Source organism: Penicillium diatomitis, assembly GCF_028827545.1.
Source record: "Penicillium diatomitis strain IBT 30728 chromosome Unknown utg000004l_segment0_segment0, whole genome shotgun sequence".
Taxonomy (NCBI): Eukaryota; Fungi; Ascomycota; class Eurotiomycetes; order Eurotiales; family Aspergillaceae; genus Penicillium; species Penicillium diatomitis.
The window spans coordinates 3,096,296-3,114,777 of record NW_026623176.1 but is presented as its reverse complement, the minus strand read 5'-3'; the positions used below and the strand labels follow the sequence as shown (position 1 = coordinate 3,114,777).

The following is an 18,482-nucleotide window of genomic DNA, read 5'->3' as shown; positions in this document are numbered from 1 at the left end:
CCATTTTGTTCTTTGATTTTAGATGATGGGATTTTTCTGGATTTCTTTTATTTTTCTTGTTGCGTGCCCGTTGTTTGCCCTTTTGGCGCAAATCGTTGTTTCCTTTCTCGCCAAGAGCAGAGAAAAGTGACAGAGTGGACTCGGTGGAGAGTCATGCAAAGGGCAATCGAGGCCGCGATTGGATTGGGAAGTACTGCTCATGGCGTTGATGTATGCAAAGCGGCCCTCTTTCCAGGCTGCATCATCCACGGAACGATCCTTGTCTGCCCCATTTGGATGCAAGGGGAACACTCTTTCTTTGTATAGAAGGATGTTGTGTTGTGCTTTTCCCTCTGCTTCCCCGACGTCGTCCGTCGACTGACTGTCGACTGGATTGCAGCCTGGGACAGTGAGTGTTTGTTTCTTTGTTTCTGTTGTTTTCCTTGCCCACTCGCGCTGTGTGTGTGTGTCGCATCGAGTGGATTTCTGACGGACAAACAAGAGCGAGATTATTGTTTGATTGGTCACACGAGAGGGTCGATTCCTTTGGACTGTTGCTGGTGAAGGGAAAAAGGTGTTCCTGGCGGGGTCCTCCATCAAGCCAGATTGGCTGCATCGTGGAAAAATGAGATGTTAATGGCTCCAGTCGAGAGGGGGCCCGACGATGCAGCGGGGACATTCTCCATCACTTTTGCTCGGTCTGTTTTTCCCCTGGACTGGACACCATTCACGAATCATCATGCCTGCACGGCGCAGCAACAGACAAAGGCAAAGTTCCAGTTGTTCCACGACTCCACCGTCCCTCATGGACAACTCCACCGAGCCCCGATCCGAGGCCCAGACGCATTCGCTAGACACAGAGTTTAGCAGTCGGCGCATGTTGACACTGGAGTATTGGGCTGCGGTAGTAGTGTATCACAGTAGACTACTGCATAGTTATACTACACTATAGATTGGGCTGGTGGACTGGCCAATATGCTCCGACACCCCGAGCCTGCCGCTGCACCAAGAACGCACGCATGGACGGCCATGATCCATGAAACTCTCTGGAGTCTCCTCGGGGAGTTTCAGGAACAGGACACACAGGCCAGGCACATGTGGGACATCCCACACATCCTTCGCCAGTGCGAAGGATATGCCCAGGGACGGGCGTTTAACCCAAAAACAGCTCGGTGGGCGACCACGCATTGGCTGGCCCCTGGCAGGCGCGCTCTCTCAGGCACCGACAGAAGGCGACACTCGGTGCTGTGCGGTACGACCACGCGGGATTTGGGAACCGTCTCGTGTCGTACACAATTCCCCATCAACCGCGCACTGTGTTCCACCGGCACTGAACATTGGAAGCAATGAGATGGCAGCAGCGGGGCTCCGATGGTGGAGACGAGGACGAGTGCGACCACGGACGAAAGCTTGCAAAAGGGCCGTCTGGAACGCTTCGGCCACACTGGCCATTGGTGGACCGGTGGCGCTCGCCTAGTGGTACCTGGACGGTCCGCTCAGGGCACAACCAGCAGAGCCAAAGGGCTCGAATCGACGGCCCAAAGAGAGAGAGAGAGAGAGAGAGAGAGAGAGAGAGAGAGTAGAAAGCGACGGGGCGGATTGGCTGGAGATGGTTTACTAAGGTCCAGATACTTGGATAGGGACTGTACTGACACAAGAGGTGGACAAGTCGCTGGCTGACCGCCCGACGTTTGCAGAGAGAAAAAGCCCAACTCCTTGCGCCATCACAACAACGACGAGCAGTGTGCTGTCACCCAGATGAGCAAGGTCTTGCCAAGCCAGACAATACTGGGTGATTGAACCACTGCCGTCTTGCACACCTGTGTCGGAATACTGGGGAGGCCATCGACCTGGGCACCTACGCCTATCTGGCCAGCCACGACGGGGCCCTCGGGGAACTGACAACTGTACAAGTGGGCTAGTTGTGAGCCCCGAACGATGCCCGACGAGGCCATGGCCCTCCAAAATTGGGGAGGGCTCAAGGGCGAGTCGCCCACTGCTGGACCAATCGGTCTACATGCGCTCAGACCCAGATCGAGAACGCTGCTGTCATCCAGTTTGATCACGGCCTGGCCCTACAGCATTGCAGAATGCAACCTCCAAATAATGAGCCAGGCCAGAAGGAGAAGCCAAACCGAAAGCAGACTCTCATCGGCACTCGGCAAGATAAAGAAGACGAATGGATCTAAGAGGTAGTCTGTGGCTCGGTGCCACCAAGTCGACGTGGCCGACTGGTCTACATTGTACAATGCCCCATTTCAAACACGCTGGGGACCACCACCCAGAACTGGAATCGGTTGTCAATCAAGTGGTCCCGCCCCAGTAGTCTCCGATTCTTGCATTTCTCCGACTCAAGGATGACTGACCATCCACAATGCCGTCCGGGTACAATCCCGGTCGGTGAAGATTCCCTCCTCCAGCACAAGCCTGCCTCAGAAAGGCGAAAGCGTCGTTGGAAGCCGCGCAACGATGCCCCGACTCATGGGACCATCAAAGAGAGTTAAAGGGAAACGCTTGCTTTACTCAGGAAAGTCGAAATGGAAAAACGGAGAAAATGGCGCGCGCCACCACTGAGGACAAGCCCGGGCCATTCAAAGCGTTCCAGGTGGACGCGGCCCCAACATCCGATCGACGCCGGTGTTTCAGGAACACTGCGCAATCGAACTTTCTTTGTACGTCTGACGTCCTGGCATACGTCGCCCTCGAGGAATCGACGTCGCCGGTCAGGACACGACTCACTTGCACTTTGGAGTCCTTCGCGAGATGGTCTCCAGCGGACCTGTACGTGTCGCGGGGAACATCTGTAACCTGAAATGACATGCCCAACCCATGTTCAATGTTGACGGTACTTTGCCCGAGTGGGAGATTGTACGAAACTGGTCTGTTCATTGCCGGTCCGGATTCCATGCGGAGCTTGTCAGAGTGTACGACAGACCAATGACAGCCAAGCACTCTCGGCCAGAAGAAACAAAAGAGTCTCACTGCACCGTCGTGCACTTACAGACGTACACACATTAACTTAGTTCAATCGACCCAGGCGTATTGCTATGGATTCGAGAAGGAAACGGAATTTTCTCCTCGTGCACTCCATCCGTGTGGGTACGCGAACCTCCACTTCAAAAATCTTCAAGACCACCAGGACTTGCCAGACAGCGGACACTGCGCCCGGTCAAACGGTAAGAAGCCCGCCTTTAGGGCTTCATCCATCTTCACCAGTCCATTCTCCATGGTCCACTCAGGGTCTCGACTCCAGAAGCAGATTGAGTCACACGTACCGGCACACAGAGATTTAATGTCTATCCAGTCAAAAGGTTGACTGACCACTGACGCTCTCGAACATGCAATACTCGGTCTTATTTTCCAGTGCATGCTCATTAATTTTCAGACCTCTCCAAGTTAAGCATCAATCACCGTCAAGTAAATCCGCCGGGCACACTCTTCCTTTCAAAAGATCGATGCTTGACCTTCTTCCCTCTCTATCCCAAAGTCCCAGTAGCGATCCCCAATTACAGGACACTGTACTCAGTATTGTAGTACTACTGAACGGACTATATCCAGGACCCCCGCCGTGGCTGTCACAACAACATGGATCATTTTAACTAATCGAGCCAGGAGCCAAAGCAGCGCCGTCCATGGTCCGAACACTCGCGGATGATGACTAAATGACCCAGTCGCTTTTTCACAGAAGCCGGGGAAACTACTCCGGGTATTCTCATTGGTAGCATGGTCTCCATCTCAATTAGACGTTCTCGTGTTCCTCGGCTCGAGGAATATTTCAACACAACTGCACTTTCTGGTAGACTTGAGTCCGCTTTGGTTCAGAGGGAGGAAATTAGATGTTGTAAGTGTCACTATCTACCTAACCGACTAGGCTACTATATCTATCTAGCAATCAAGGTTGGTGCACCACCAGGCGAGTCAGCAGTGTCGAGACCGCGCAGTCCAAACGATCGACGTTATCTGATCTGCGATCCACGTGATCCATTGCAAGAGGGCAATCCTCAGGTCCTCCAACTGTCTACCGGGGATAAAAGGCTTTCCATCCCCCAGGAGGCTGGATATCAGTGCCCTCTTTGATCGACCGAGACCTATACAGGGAGACGATGAAAGTGATGAGATACGGCTACGGTAGGGGCAGCAGTATCGATGTGTGAGAGGGATGAGGAGTGAGATTGTTAAGGGGGAGAGATTCTACCTAAGCTATGGACTGCGGTGAGGCGGCAGTATCACATGCCATACGAACAGAAAGCAAGGAGAAAGTGGCCATTGAGTTTCAAACGCGAAGCCTCGCTAGGACGTTGGACCGAATGCATGTTTGACACTGAATTGGTGGACTTGACGCAAGTGGCTGAGATCAATTCGTCCTGACTATGCCGGTATACGAAAAGCCTCGGTTGAAGAAAGCATGCACTCCTTATTGATGGGTGCCGGCAAAGTCAATGGACAAGAGATGTGTGGCATTGTCCATCGGCATTGTGGCAGATCTTAGTCCGTCATACCTACCTACCTACCTAGCCTAGGCTTGGCTTGGCTTCTTCGCCCTCTGGTCTGCAATCCAACTGATGAACTGATGACGCTGGACCCGTGCTCTGCAGATCAGTCATTAATTGAAATGATGCAGATTTTCATCCGTTGGTTTTCCGCATTGCCTTTTTTCCGGTAGGTTTACCATTCCGTATGTTCTCCTTTCGAAGCCCGGAGCAACATTGAAGAAGCCCTTTCTCCGCATGTCGGGGTATCAAGACAGTAAATGTTCACGATCAAGGCTCACAGGACTGGTCTTGTCGCTAATAATGGAGATGCACAGGGATCACCATAAGTGAGGTTTTGACAAGGATTGACAGTGTACACTGGTACAGGTGTCAACTCCCAGTGGTATCTTTCATCATCCTCATGGGAGAGAGACCTCCTGATGCTATGCGATGAGAACATAAAGTCTCGCACGCCGGGCCGTTGAGAATGACGAAACTATGCCACTTTTATCTACCTTCGGTAGTCACCAACCCACCCCCCCCCGCCGGCAGAGCAAGCAACCCGGAGGAAAAGGTTCGTGAGGGGATAATGCAACTCCCGCATAGAATCCCAAATAACCCGGTGGAATCTCATCTCAGCCAGGGCCACGATGCGACCACCTTTTTTGATCCTTTCCCAATCCTGATCTAGATGAGAGGAACACTCGCTTACTCACAGAGCAATCGGACACCAGGGATGATGCTGCAAAAAAAATACAGGGAGAAGCTTTGGGTGAGGCCTGATAAAATCGATGACGAATATCAAGTGGCATCACGTCCTTCTCGTAATTGGGCCACTCTCAAGGTTTTACGACGGAGTTGACGGCCGCTTTACACAAGATCTCTCGTCGAGGGACACATTGGTGTGAGCACGGGATTGACGATCTTGCCCTTTTGTCTCCAAGAGGGGAAGTGACGCTGATGCTTGTGCAGATCAGTGTTACATTCAACCTGCGGAGAGCAGACAAATCGGAATGGCAAGGCTTTGAGGCAGATTGCTACTATCTCCTCTGATCAGCCGGCAAGTGAGATTGCGGGATGATCATAGATTGAGATACATTCACGTAGTATATAACCAACCCTACTTCGTTGCCGTCTTGGCTTGGTGGTAGACAAAACCGAGGCCGACGAAAACCTGCCTGTTGAGTCTCACAGTGGCAAGTGAGGGCCATCATTCATCTCCAATCGAATCTTCCATCGCAACTATGGTACCCTTCTCTCTGCGAAGTCTAGTGCACTGGTCAGCTCTGGCCCAAGTTCTTCTTGTCGTCGTCACTGCGAAAGAGACACCTGCAAATCATGTCAATAAGTCGTTCAAGATCACTCCTACTCCGCAAGAGCTGTCTTCCCACGGCCAAGCAATATCACTGTCGCAAGAACATGTGACCCTCGTCGTCGGGAACACGACAGATTCCAGCACACTTGACGTGATCAAAACCATCGTATCCCTGGCTGGTGGAAAGGTCGGCGTTTCATTCCCATCGACAGGCAAAAGAACACAGATTGTCGCGGTCACTCAATCTGAGAACCAGCTTGCCGCTGATCTTGCGAGATCTCTCACCGGCAAGTCTGCGGATGATCTGCTCCCGGATGGCTATATTCTCGCAACCGGCACACATGGCGGACAAGCCACCATCGTGCTCAATGGCGTGGACAAGCGTGGTATGTTCTATGCGGCGCAGACACTCCGCCAACTTATTAAAGATCACAAAGTGTCTGGAGCCCATATACGCGACTGGCCGCTCATGTCGATCCGGGGCTCTATCGAGGGTTTTTATGGTGAACCGAGGTCCCACCAGGCACGACTGGACCAATTCGTGTTCTATGGCAAACACAAAATGAACACGTACATCTACAATCCCAAAAGACGATCCCTTGCTTCGCGCGCAGTAGCGTACTCTTTACACCGGCGATGCACTGTCACAGCTTCAGGAGCTGATTGATACTGCTAATACCAATCACGTCGAGTTCACATTCGCCTTGTCTCCCGGCCTGGATCTGTGCTACTCGTCGAGGCTGACTTTGAAGCAACGATCAAAAAGTTCGACCAGGCTCGCATACTTGGCGTCAGAAGATTCTATATCGCCTTTGACGATATACCCACCGTTTTCCACTGCGACTCGGACAAGGCAAAGCGGACGGATGAAGGTGACTGGCACTGGCTCGCCGATGCACAGGCTTACTATCTGAACCCCGTCCAGGAGGAATATATCATCTCAAATAGTCTGAACGATCTTGAAACCGTTCCGACAAATTATGCCGGCAGCGCGCCGGACCCGTACAAGGGAGAATTTGGCACGATGCTGAACAAGAATTTTAGCATCTAGCGGACAGGCGAAGCGGTGTTCAGCGATCGAATCAACAAGACCAGCGTTCAACAAGCGGACTCCACATACGTGACCGACAAATTGTTCCTGTGGGACAACTTTCCCGTCAACGACGGCAAACGCGATCGACTGTTTCTCAATCCACTCACTGATCCCGGTGCTCCGGACCTTTACAAGTATCTTCTTTGCTTTACTTCTAATTCAATGGAACAAGCCTATGCCACGATGCCTGCGCTTGCAAATTAGGGCGACTATATGTGGAACAATCCCACGTACAACGCCGACGACTCCATGGCTGCAGTTCTTCGTGAACTAGCAGGAGCCAATGATAACGTCCATGACGCGCTGCTCGCCTTCGTCGACCTCGACCAGAACTGGCCGTATCGCTCTTCAGAAGTCTGTGCGTCACAGCTGAGTCAAGATATTGATGAATTTTGGACGCAGCGGCATAAGTCTTTTTAGCTTTCCAGAACGAGCAAAATAAGGATATCAAACCTTCCAAATTGGTCGGTCGCCTGGATCTGTTGACTACTCTGCCAAACACACTTTCGCGCATGGCTTGGCAATCAAGGAATTCGCAAATGATGTGGCCCCTTGGTCGACGGTTGCCATGCAGTAAACCAAATTCTGCCAGCACTTGATCGCTATGATCCAGATAGGCACTTGACCAGGGCGATCAGGTCACGGCCACGACCGAACTCCAGGCTGCTCAGTCATGAGCGGTAAAGACCAAGGCCAAGACTGTCAATGATCGAAACAATGACGGCCAGAAACTTCCGCTTTCAATTACCCCCGTCACTGGCGATGGTGTATTTGATCGGTTCTATGCCAATCATTGACCTCTGCCATTTATCAGAGCAGGTGATGACGGATTCCCGCTGTCCATGATTAGAATTGGTACGAGTATTGCCAGACACGGGGTCACTATCTCTTCTTTTCGAGCAAGGTAACTTTTGCATAAGTCCTACTGACATGTGCAAAAGTTCATCCGTGTACTTGATATCAGTCAACAAAAGCCGCTTCACTCGAGATCTCGAGTCCCAGGGAGTCTCTCACTCTCAACGAGGTCATCACCCTTGGTTTCAAGGTTCTCGTGGAGTGAACCGGAGACTTCAAAATGAATAATCAAGGTTTCATTTACTATCACTTCTCCAGACGCTATCGCAGATCAATCGAGAAAATCGACCTTCTCTTAGCCCGTTCCTTTTATTGCGCTGTCTCAGAGATGCAAAGGATCTACCTACTTTGCTTGTAAATCTCAAGCATCTTACTTCCTCTCGGTCCATCGTGCTCATCTCAAACATTACTCAACCCTTCTCCTTGGCACTATCTAGAATCATTACCTTAACCTTAGCACTTAGGGGGTCAACTGTCGACTCAGCGAGAACTGAACCCGCAAAACCTATGATTCAGAATGAACGTGTTTTTGATGAGTGTCCCCAGGGACTGATCAAGTATAGATATACTTCAGGGTTGGTCAGAGCATTCCTTCTGCGAGAATACAAGTCGACCGTGAGACTGAGGGGTCATGAATGAAATACTAATCACCAATTTTCGGCTCTTCGACCACAGACATATAGGTCGGTACAGTAGCTCTACAACAAAGTAGTACCTATTGACCAAAGACTTCAAAGTAGGTATATTCATTCAGAGCCCATACACCATACATGATTAGGTAGGTACCTCGGTGGTTGGTGTTGTGTACCTACTCAAGCGAGTCTCAAGGTCCGACAACATGTCTACCAGACCTGAATCTTGCACGCTTTGCATGAGCGCCCCTGCGTCCGTGCGTGTGGCATCATACTTACTCAAGCCATAAGTCTCGTTAGGATCTAGGCATTTCCCGGGTCAGAACATGGCTGTTGATCTTATCTCGAGCATTAAGCCATCTCTGCTAGCAAGCCAGGAAGAGATGCCGGAACAAGAACGAGCCTTGATTTCCTACTGAAAACGGAAGGGCAAATCTATGGGCGTTGTGTAATGCCAAAAAAGTGGAAATTCCCATGAAAGAAGGAAAGCTCCTGGGGGGAAGGTTCCAATGATCTTTCATCGGAGACGGAACTTCTGGGGCGGTCCGTTGGGCATGTGAGTTCTGCAAGGTGGAGGCGGATACCCGTGAATGGAGTTGATGAAGCAAACGAGGCTAGGTACCTGATGCTTCGACCCGGGCATCCAGTCGAATAAATCATACCAGAGCTCAGTCATGTCATGTAATTTGTGGGAACGAGGTACATAGTTCCTGTGGGATTGTAGACGAGACGGACCTGATCAATTCTGCTCATATGAATGTACCGCAGGCACCAGGGTAAAAATACCCCCGATGGACTGTTTGAGTAGAATATCGGTATGGTCAAGTCTAGTCAAGCTCGGTGTTACGTGGTGGTTGGAGAAGAATGTGATTGAATGTCTTGTGCATTTGTATGCAGTCATAAGGTAAGGTCTTTGGGTTTATGAGGAATAGGTTGAGACCCTTACTAGCCGGCAGAATGAAGTTTTGAAGGACTTATGAGAGGAAGGATATGATGGGAGTAGTAGACGAAGTGAACTGAAAGGGAAGCTGTAGGGCCGCGAGACATCTAAGGTTGTTAGCATTGTTCTGTGGGATATGTTTTTCATCCTGTTTCTTGGTGAGTCTTGGTTTTCCTTGCACATGCTTTACTTGAATGCAGATTGCTCGAGTCATCCTGCTGGTGTGAGATAGCTCGTAGACACAGGACTCTACTCATCCTACTATATATAGTATGAGTACAGCAGTAGGTGCAGACTCCTTGCCCTGGCCTATACCTACTTTCATCAAGGATGTGGGCCCGGTTCTGGGTATAACCTCGTCCGTCGACCTAAGAGCATAAATCACGTGGATCTTATCGTTATCTGCGATCTTCTGACTCCGATCTGATTAGCTCCAACCTACCTGACTCTTGAAGCAAACGGCTGGTTTAGTAAGCCGAGGCTGCCTGCCACTTTCCGGACTCCGGAACCAGCTCTTTCGACAGAGAGAACTTCCTGCTATGTATACAAGATCTGGCTCTTATTTTGAAATGCAAAAGGCTTCTACATCAGTGGAATATCATCGTCTTGCACGGAAAGTCCCATAGGGAGTACCAAAGTCATGGATAGGCACAGATAAGCGTGCTCAGATGGTATAGTTAATAGTAGTTCATAAAGTATAGCGCTCCACATAAGTAGACTCAAGTGGCCATGCTACAGCATTGATATACGTGATCAGCCAAAAAGTAAAGGATAGAACTTGTATGCCCCCACCACACCTTACTAGATTCTTGGCACACCCTCGATCCAAGTCTTAAGACTTCTCAACTTTGAAGGCACGGGGTTCGGGAGCGGACAGTTGGAAACTGGACCAATCCATGATTCCATACTGTGCATCTGTAGGCATCTCCAGCTGGGATACTGGTCACGGGGCGGTGGAGTGAGGTGGTGAGTTGTCCGGAGCTGTTATGGATTGACCGAGACAGGCGGCCCTGGTCCGTCCATGGGTGGGAGCTTGGAGCATTCTGGGCCAGGACCAAGCAGCTTCCAAGGCAGTAAGGCACAGTACCTGAGTTGGCGTAGTACATAAATTAGTTAGAGTACTGAGTACTGAGTCAGTACACCCGAGTGACCTGACACCTTGTAGTCGGAGACTGTGCTTGTTCTTTCGCTAGGATTATAGGAGTGGCCTAGTACTCGTAGGTAGGTGGTCCCTCACATATCGTAGTACCGGCGATAGCGTCAACGTTTGAACATGGTGCTTGACTGCCTGTAACTTACTACCTAGCAATCTGGCAATCTGGCAATCTGGCAATCTGGCAATCTGGCAATCTGGCAATCTGGCAATCTGGCAATCTGGCAATCTGGCAATCTGGCAACCTGGCAATCTGGCAACCTGCAGTCCTGCACTGCCAGGTAGCGTTGGGTCTAGCGCCCAAGTAGGTTACTAAGTTTACAGGTAGGCTACTGAATCCAGATGTTGTAAGCCTCGTTTTTGGGACTGGAGGTGTTAGGTGTCTAGGCCTGTTCCTTAACCTTTCCGAGAGTGTGGGTGGATAGGATTTGTCCGTGCGTGAGTGGCTTGCGTCGGCTGGAACCAGTCGCCGAAACATGGATGGGGAGCCGCACGCATCCGGTTTTGCGCTCGCAGTAGACTCACGAGACTGTAAAGAGAACACAGTACACACCAACACGCTTAAAGGGCAGTACTGTATATCTACAGTCTACATTCTACAGTCTACATTCTACAGTCTACATTCTACAGTCTACATTCTATAGTCGAGTGTTTACAAGTACTGTACTCAGCTCATCGCGACGACGGTGAGCCGGGTATACAAATTTGTTAGTCACTTGAAGTTAGTACCCTCATACCCTTTAACATCTGCGCGTCCGATCGGAGTACTCTTCATGTGACGATGAACATGTGTGATCAATCACTTTGATCACAGGTTAAGCGACGGTCGGTACATGCACCCTATTTCCAGAATAATGATCTGATTGGTGCTATTCAAGTATCAAATCAAGAACATGATCTCTTCTGATGTCTCATTTCTCACATAAGATAGCAGTAGCCTGGTTGGATTGGGGAATCCCATGCAATGGACCCGGTCGCGCATCGGTTTGAGATCCTTCTCGAACGGAGAAGAGTACTACAGTCAGTGCTCGTCGATCTTCCAGCAGCTCCGAAGTACCTCCGCTTTGTACTTTTGAAACTTTAGCCCCAGAGGTCCCAGGCTCTCGGCAACAAAATGCATGACGTGTCTAGGCTGATAGGCTTTTTCAGACTGGAGCTCTTCCAATGATACAGCCTCAGAGATGGCCCGACTACATCTGGATTATTAAGACACACCGACTAACTAAGGATTGCAATCCTCTCCGACTTCTGAAAGGAGTCATGCCCTAGTCACCTGCCTCCGTGACCGTGGCAGCCTGGAGATTCCTAGAAGGGACGATCTCTGCCCTCTGCAGAAGGATGCCGAGTTAGTAGTACTAATCAGTAGTACTTCCCTACTCAGTCCTCCACAAGGTCACTCCTTACCCTTGGAGTCATCAGTCACTTCGTCAGTTCGTTGTCCCTTTAGACAAAGCGCGCCCCCGATCTCAGTCTCACAATCTGTTCGGACATGTTTGAAAATCATATCATGGCTCCACTTTCCGGTGGACTGGGGTGAAGGACCACAGCCTATGAAGGCTTGACGTGATAGCTCATCTGTAGTCTTTTGTTGCTCCATCGTCCCCATTGATCGTCGGAGAAGGCCATCATTGGGTCGAGGTGGGTGTTGTTGTTTGCCCGAGGAGGTCGAGCCACCTGCAGCGGGTTTTAGGCCCTGGAGGGGTCCACGATTCATCTTCCCCTTTTCTTCCTTTTCTCGCTGTGTACTTGTGTACTGTGTAGTGTGGATCGTGAGCGTGACTCTAGTGATGGTGGTTTGTGTCTGCCTTCTACCAGGTCTATCTGCAACACCTATTCAGAATCGTGAATATGATCATTACCCTACTACTATACTAGTCTTCGATCGAGACTAGTAGTACTAGTTAGTAGTTACTAACTAGTAGTCCGTAGTCACTTTTCAGGTACCGATGTATCCTAGTCATAGTACGGCTAGGCTTTCAGTAAATCCCTGAATATACGAGTCTCTCTTCTAGTCCCCTCGACGACTGTTGGATCCAGATGCCTATGAAAGTACTCAGAGGAAATAGATGGTAAGACCAAGGACTGCAGCAAGGACTCAGAGGAGGTTTCATTCTGGTGATGGTGATGGTCATTGTCATTATCAGTCTGCACGGTCAGTTACAGGTCCCCAAGAAAACTCATTACCCCCTTCTCTTATCCCCGTGAGGAGGACAAACTATTGGACTGATCGACCGTATCCCCATCATCAACAACATCATCATCATCATCATTACTGTTGGCCCTCCTCTTCTTCTTCTCCCACTTCTTCCTCGACTACTGGCTCCTCTCGTCCACTGTTCCATCTTCCACCGCCGGCTCACCTTCGACTCTGTTGCTTCCCCCTGTGGTAGACGTCTTGTCGGAGTCTTGGATCTCTCGTCCACCCTCTTCTTACTCTTTCCGACTCCTTCTTCCTCCTTCTTCCTCCGTTTGGTGCTCTTCCCCCCTCCCTTCCTGCCCAATTTCCTATCCCTCCTTCATCCTCCCTCCTCCCTCCTCCCTCCTCCCTCTCACCACCTCAGATTCTCCTTCTTCCCCTTGCCTCATCAACCTCCACCTCTCTCTCCGTGACGGCTCTGACTACAGTTCACACGGTTTTTCTTTTTCGCCACCGTCTTCCGTAATCCTCCCCACCGGGTACCCTCCCCCATTCTCCACCCAAAAGGTCCCCAGTTGACACGGTCGCGCGACATTCTCTCTACGTCGTCAACGTCCGCTCTTTCTGTTATTCCTCCTCACCCCCCCCCCCCCCCCCCCCCCAGACCTTGACCCTTTTCCCTGAATTCACTCACCACCTCCACGCCTCACGTCCCCAGTCCGCTCCTCGACCACCTCCTCACCCGCCACCACCCTCTTGTAATTTTATCGTCTGGTTCAACCTCTACAATTCCATTCCAGACATCACCTCTTTGCTCTCCAAATTAAAACGCCCTCGAAAGAAAAAAAAAAAAGAGAGAAATCTTTCCCCCCCTCCCCCAAAAAAAGACCAACCCGGAGTGATCAAAACAAAACGATCTCCCACCGGTCACCGCCAATCATATCCAGTCCAACACCCTTACCTCATCTCAAGGTGTCCGACCGGCCACCCTCTCGCGCATGGACCGACTCGTCCGTGGTTGCTCATCCTAAGTCTGCTCCCCCGTTCGGCCTCCTCCAGCCCAACTCGGTCGGCTTGCCTCCTTCGCATGGCATGTTTCGCCTCTTGCCCTGGCCTTCTCCCATAGGAGGGAACAAGGTGTTGCCCGAGGACGCGAAGATGCTGGCCCCTGCTAGCTGTCCATCGACCCTCAACATGAATTTGAATGTTCAAGTCAGTGCGCTGTCGCAAGCGATCCCGCCTTTGCTCAAGCGCAAACGCTCCGATTCCTCCATCACGGAGGCGCCCCCTGCGACAAGGCCGCGAACGGACGACGACTCGTCGACGGTGGCGACTCCATCAATCGCGGTCGCAGCCATCAAGTCAGAGTCCACGCCTGATGCGACCCTCGGTCGCGCGGCGCCGGCATCACCGCCCAGCTCGATAGCGCGAGAGGCAGTACCAGCGCCGATCAAAACCCCAACGACGAAGGGGCGACCGAGCGCGAACCTCGTGCGTGACACCATCAACGCTCAGCTCAGTCTTGAGGTTCTCCTCAAGCACAACGAGCTGCGCCTGATTGACCAGGAGATTGCCAAGTGTCAAGTCGCCTTGGAACAGCTGCGACGCTGTGCTGAGATTCCATACCCGGGATCGGCAGTCTCCGGGATATCAGCCGATGTGAGCGCGGGCGTGGGTGCCTCGGTGCTGGCGCCTGGAAATGGGCCGGCACCGATCTCGCCTGCGCCCTGGGGGGTGACGGAAGGTGCCTATTCGCGCCATTATGCACGATGGCTTCTTCCAGATCCTCGATTCGACGGGGGCGAGTTGGACGGAGCCTCTAGGCCGACGCGCAACGGCAGCTTTGCAGTGCCCGAGGGTCGCTCGACCCGTGGGAATCCCCTGGACTTTAGCTCGCTGGCGGGCAAGACCCGACCCTCGCGGGCCATACCCCAGAGCAAGTTCCAGTCCCTGTCCGCCGGGTATCCCGTACCCAAGGAGAAGCCGGGCCCGATGATCATCCGACGCAAGTCGGATCAGGTCTGGGTCAAGCTAGTGTGCTTGGACTGTCGGCGCGATAACTTCTCGAGTACGCAGGGGTTCATCAATCACTGTCGGATCGCCCACAACCGAAACTTTGCTAGTCACGATGCGGCGGCCATGGCATCGGGTGAGCCTGTGGAAGTTGATGAGGCCGGCGCCGTCATCGGTACCACTGCCACTAGCACCGCTGCCTCTCCTGTGACCGCCACCCCCCGCGGCGACTCCATCGCCAGTCATGTGCCAGCTTCCGGTTTGGTGCACCCGTTGATTCGGTCGGCCCAACTCCCGATTCCCTCTGCGGAGTCGCCCATTGTCCCCCCCCCAGAAGTCTCCGGTGAATGGACAGCCCAAGGCTCAGTCTCGTCGTCAGTCCAGAAGTTTCAAGGTGGAGAAGCACCCGTCCTTCTTGGCCTCACCCGCGACGCCTCACTTGTCTGCTCTCATGAGGGAGCGTGGGCATGGCCTGGACCTGAACAAGATGGTACAAGAGGCCAAGACCCCTGTCGACCTCAGTGGTCTCTTTGACGACGACTCGGACCCGGAGTCAGGCAATCAATCCACCGGATCTCAGCGACCTTCCTCTCGGGACGGCGTTTCTGCGGCTCGCCAGCCAATGCGGATCCCCACCGCGAAAGCCACCACTACTTTGCAGCGACCGGAAAGTCGCAAGGGCACGACTCGAGAAGAGCAAGCCGACTCGCTCGCCGCGACTCCCACGCGCCCCTCGTATCAGCCTTCATTCCTCGACTTTGCCTCGCTCCCGCGGGAACCTCATCCTTCACTGGTTGATGGTGCATGTGACGGGGATGGCCTCGTCCACTCCGCCAACTTGAGCCCTAACGCTCTCGAGTCCAATCAGGCGCCCAGTCTGGTGAGCGACGATGAGGATGACTATGAGGCTGCCTCCGATTCAGATAGCCCGAGCTCCTCTGAGGCCGATGAGGAAGAACAGGAGTTCCGCCATATCGAGGTTGAGGATGATGAGCGCGCTGGTGCCCCGTCTACCGCCGCTGCCCCCGAACCCAAGTCCGGTCCTGCTCTCGCAGACCCTCGATCTCAGACGACTGCCCCGATTCCCAAGCCGCCCAAGCACAACCGCAAAAGGTTCACCATGAGCTCAGGACTCGGTGATGCCAAGGCCGATGACTTGCAACTCAAAGGTGATGGTCAACATGGGCATGCGGACAAGAACAACACCCGACCCTCTCACTGATGAGGCTGTGGCATCTCATGTGCTAGTGCCCTTGACTTCACATATGATGATTTGCCATGTATGCTCTTCCAACCATTCACTCCTCTCCTCTTTTCCTAGCCGAGTGCGTGCACCCACCTGCACCGCCCGACCGGGTCAACTCTGCTCCTCAATTCTTTCCCTCACCCCCTCACTCCTCTTTCGTATTCTTGAACCGACACCTGATTTGTTCTTTTTAATTTGACTTGAATATCGCTGCCGGTCGCTCATAGCCACCCTCTGTCTTGATGATGGACGGGGTTTACCTGCTGATTGCGCATGTGCGTGAAACGGATGATGACCCTTTTGTGATGTTGGAGTCTTTCTATTCTTTACTCTGTTTGATGATGATTGTTTTGAAACCTTTTTGACATTATTATTTTTCCCTTCTCTACTCCCTTTCCCCCTCCCTCCATCGAGTCTCCCACTTCATTCACTTTCCATGACTAGCTTCTCCTTCCCAATCCGAGACCATGACATAGTGGTCTTTCGCGGCCAGCATGGTGTTTGATTGAATTGCTGGTGTTTGACTTTTGTTGGATCATGTATATAGGTGTCCGTGTTCTTGTGCTGCTAATGTGGCTGCCGGCAGGCACTTAAAATGTTACAGTCGAGGTATAGACTTATGAAGACTTGGTTGCTATCGATTCGTGGAGGTACTTGATTTTCGAAAGGATTGTGTAGCAGACGGAGAGGAGTCATTTCGTATCTCTTGAACGACCTGGTAGTATCTTCATGAGAGCTTCGGCTCAAGCAGCGACATCCATACAAAGGTCTACTTTATCAAAGGTACGTTAAGGCCGAAGCTGTTCCAGCAAGCATGGGCCTCGGCCATCGGACAAGCTACAGTCGACCGCGGGAAAGCTTATCGCGATAACGCCCTCTGGGTGCTGCGCTGCGTCTCCAGGACTCGACACCACGGGAGTCTGTCAAGATGCCTCGACCGTATTGTTTAGACCGCGAGTACTGAACGCGCAGCTCAAATATTGATAATTCTCGCGTCTTTCGCGCATCATCCAGTAGCAGATCGTGTTTGAAAAGTGAGAACATTGATCTTTTCTTCCTGAGTGCTCTCAGTCCAAACCCCAGCGGACTCGACCCCCGAGTCGCCAGACAGAAGGCTCATCCCAAACATCGCAAGTTCACAACCTCCCCCCAACCCAATCCAGCTATCGAGCAATTGCAGCCAGACCCGTGGAAATGCCCTATCCGTCTCCACCAGCTCAGCCGCCTTCTCCAGCGGCCCCCAAAATATCCGGACATGAAAATGCCCCGATAAACGTACCCAGTACAACACCATCCTCACTTCCAAGCCCACTGCCAATCCCGATCCCATTTACCACCACAACGCTCCACCCCAAACACATCACCCGGTCCACTTTCCACCACCTCCTAACATGCTACCCGACGACCGTCCGCAACGTGCACCGCAACAAAGCACTGCTCAAACTATGGCCGAAAAAGATCCAGGCCCAGGCCCAGGCCCGGTCGCGCGGGAAAGCTGAGAAAATAGTACCGGTCTGGGGAAAGATCCCCGTTGAGATTGAGAGCGGGCAGCTGGGTGATGAGGAGAGGGAGAGCGTGAGGGCGGCGGTTGATGCGTTCTTGGAGTTGGATGGTTGGCGGTATGCTGGGGTGTCGAGGGCGGAGATGTTTGGGAAGGAGGAGTTGGTTAGGACGATGGAGTGGAAATTGTGAGTTCTTATCCCCTTTTTCTCCTTTTCGCGTGCGTTGGTCGAGTTTGCGTGCATTTATTTCGAGAAAGAGTGACGAGAGCACTCGCAAGACGAATGACCTTTGGGTCCGACATGCGCTGATCTCGACTTCAGAAAACATGGGGTCAACCGCCCGGTCCTCATGAGCATGGTCAAGTCCAACACGGATGAAACAGTGAGAAAGAGTGTTTCGGCCGCTCTTGCCGCTTTATCTACTGGAGAGAATCCCCTCTCGAAACCAGACGAGGCCTTTCCCAACGACAGCCTCGATGCATTCGGTCCCGTGCGCGGCGTTGGTGTCGCTACAGCCTCTTTGATCCTTTCCCTCTTAACTGCCACAAGTCCTGAAAAAGAAGACGGCAACGGTCAACAGACCGCCACCGTGAAACAGGAAGTCCCCTTCTTCAGTGATGATGTATATCTCTGGCTCTGTCTGGAAGACTTCCCTGAACCTACAAGCGGAGATGAGCAAGACGGTCAAGGCACGGAAACGAAACATGGCAATCTTCCCGAGTTCAACCGGCCCAATGTCTCTGTATTGAACGTCAAATATAATCTCGCCGAGTATGGCCAATTATGGGAATCATGCTGGGCGGTCCACGAGAGACTGAATCGTGCCGCCGAGGAAGGGAAGCCTGCTGGGATGGGCCCGGATCGTACTGAGATGGCTGCTATTTCTCATCTTGATATCGAGCGGGCTGCATTTGTTGTGCGCAATATTGCGGTTTCTGGGTTCTTTGGAGATGGGGCTGGTGTTGAGAAAATTGGTCTTGTCGAGTCTGCATCGGAGACAATGGTGGAACCCGTGCAGGAAAAAGAAGAGAAGAAGGAGAAGGCCGAGACTGCGGGAGATCCAGCATCGCGGAAGAAGAGAGAAGTCCAAGATAGTCATGTGAGAAGGTATTCAAAGCGCACGAAAAAAGCTTGAACAGAACTCA

At 52.1% G+C, this 18,482-nt stretch overlaps 6 protein-coding genes across 6 annotated transcripts; 4 read left to right on the top strand and 2 right to left on the bottom strand.

Annotated features, from left to right (window-relative positions):
* Nucleotides 1-1,194: 1,194 nt before the first annotated feature.
* Nucleotides 1,195-1,431, bottom strand: N7539_004319 (uncharacterized protein; the record flags this gene model as incomplete). Its single annotated transcript, XM_056933921.1, has 1 exon — nt 1,195-1,431. One exon carries the CDS (start codon nt 1,429-1,431, stop codon nt 1,195-1,197), a length of 237 nt encoding a protein of 78 aa, XP_056791462.1.
* A 272-nt stretch (nt 1,432-1,703) lies between these two features.
* Nucleotides 1,704-1,934, bottom strand: N7539_004318 (uncharacterized protein; the record flags this gene model as incomplete). Its single annotated transcript, XM_056933920.1, has 1 exon — nt 1,704-1,934. One exon carries the CDS (start codon nt 1,932-1,934, stop codon nt 1,704-1,706), a length of 231 nt encoding a protein of 76 aa, XP_056791461.1.
* Nucleotides 1,935-5,695: 3,761 nt separating this feature from the next.
* On the top strand, nt 5,696-7,063 carry N7539_004317 (uncharacterized protein; the record flags this gene model as incomplete). Its single annotated transcript, XM_056933919.1, has 3 exons — nt 5,696-6,152; nt 6,459-6,733; nt 6,818-7,063. 3 exons carry the CDS (start codon nt 5,696-5,698, stop codon nt 7,061-7,063), a joined length of 978 nt encoding a protein of 325 aa, XP_056791460.1.
* Nucleotides 7,064-7,072: 9 nt separating this feature from the next.
* On the top strand, nt 7,073-7,458 carry N7539_004316 (uncharacterized protein; the record flags this gene model as incomplete). The annotated part of the gene is made up of 2 exons (XM_056933918.1): nt 7,073-7,213; nt 7,288-7,458. 2 exons carry the CDS (start codon nt 7,073-7,075, stop codon nt 7,456-7,458), a joined length of 312 nt encoding a protein of 103 aa, XP_056791459.1.
* A 6,276-nt stretch (nt 7,459-13,734) lies between these two features.
* N7539_004315 (uncharacterized protein) lies at nt 13,735-15,811 on the top strand (the record flags this gene model as incomplete). Its single annotated transcript, XM_056933917.1, has 2 exons — nt 13,735-14,853; nt 14,927-15,811. The coding sequence occupies 2 exons, from the start codon at nt 13,735-13,737 to the stop codon at nt 15,809-15,811; spliced, it is 2,004 nt and encodes a 667-aa protein (XP_056791458.1).
* A 1,218-nt stretch (nt 15,812-17,029) lies between these two features.
* N7539_004314 (uncharacterized protein) lies at nt 17,030-18,472 on the top strand (the record flags this gene model as incomplete). The annotated part of the gene is made up of 2 exons (XM_056933916.1): nt 17,030-17,523; nt 17,659-18,472. The coding sequence occupies 2 exons, from the start codon at nt 17,030-17,032 to the stop codon at nt 18,470-18,472; spliced, it is 1,308 nt and encodes a 435-aa protein (XP_056791457.1).
* Nucleotides 18,473-18,482: the final 10 nt, after the last annotated feature.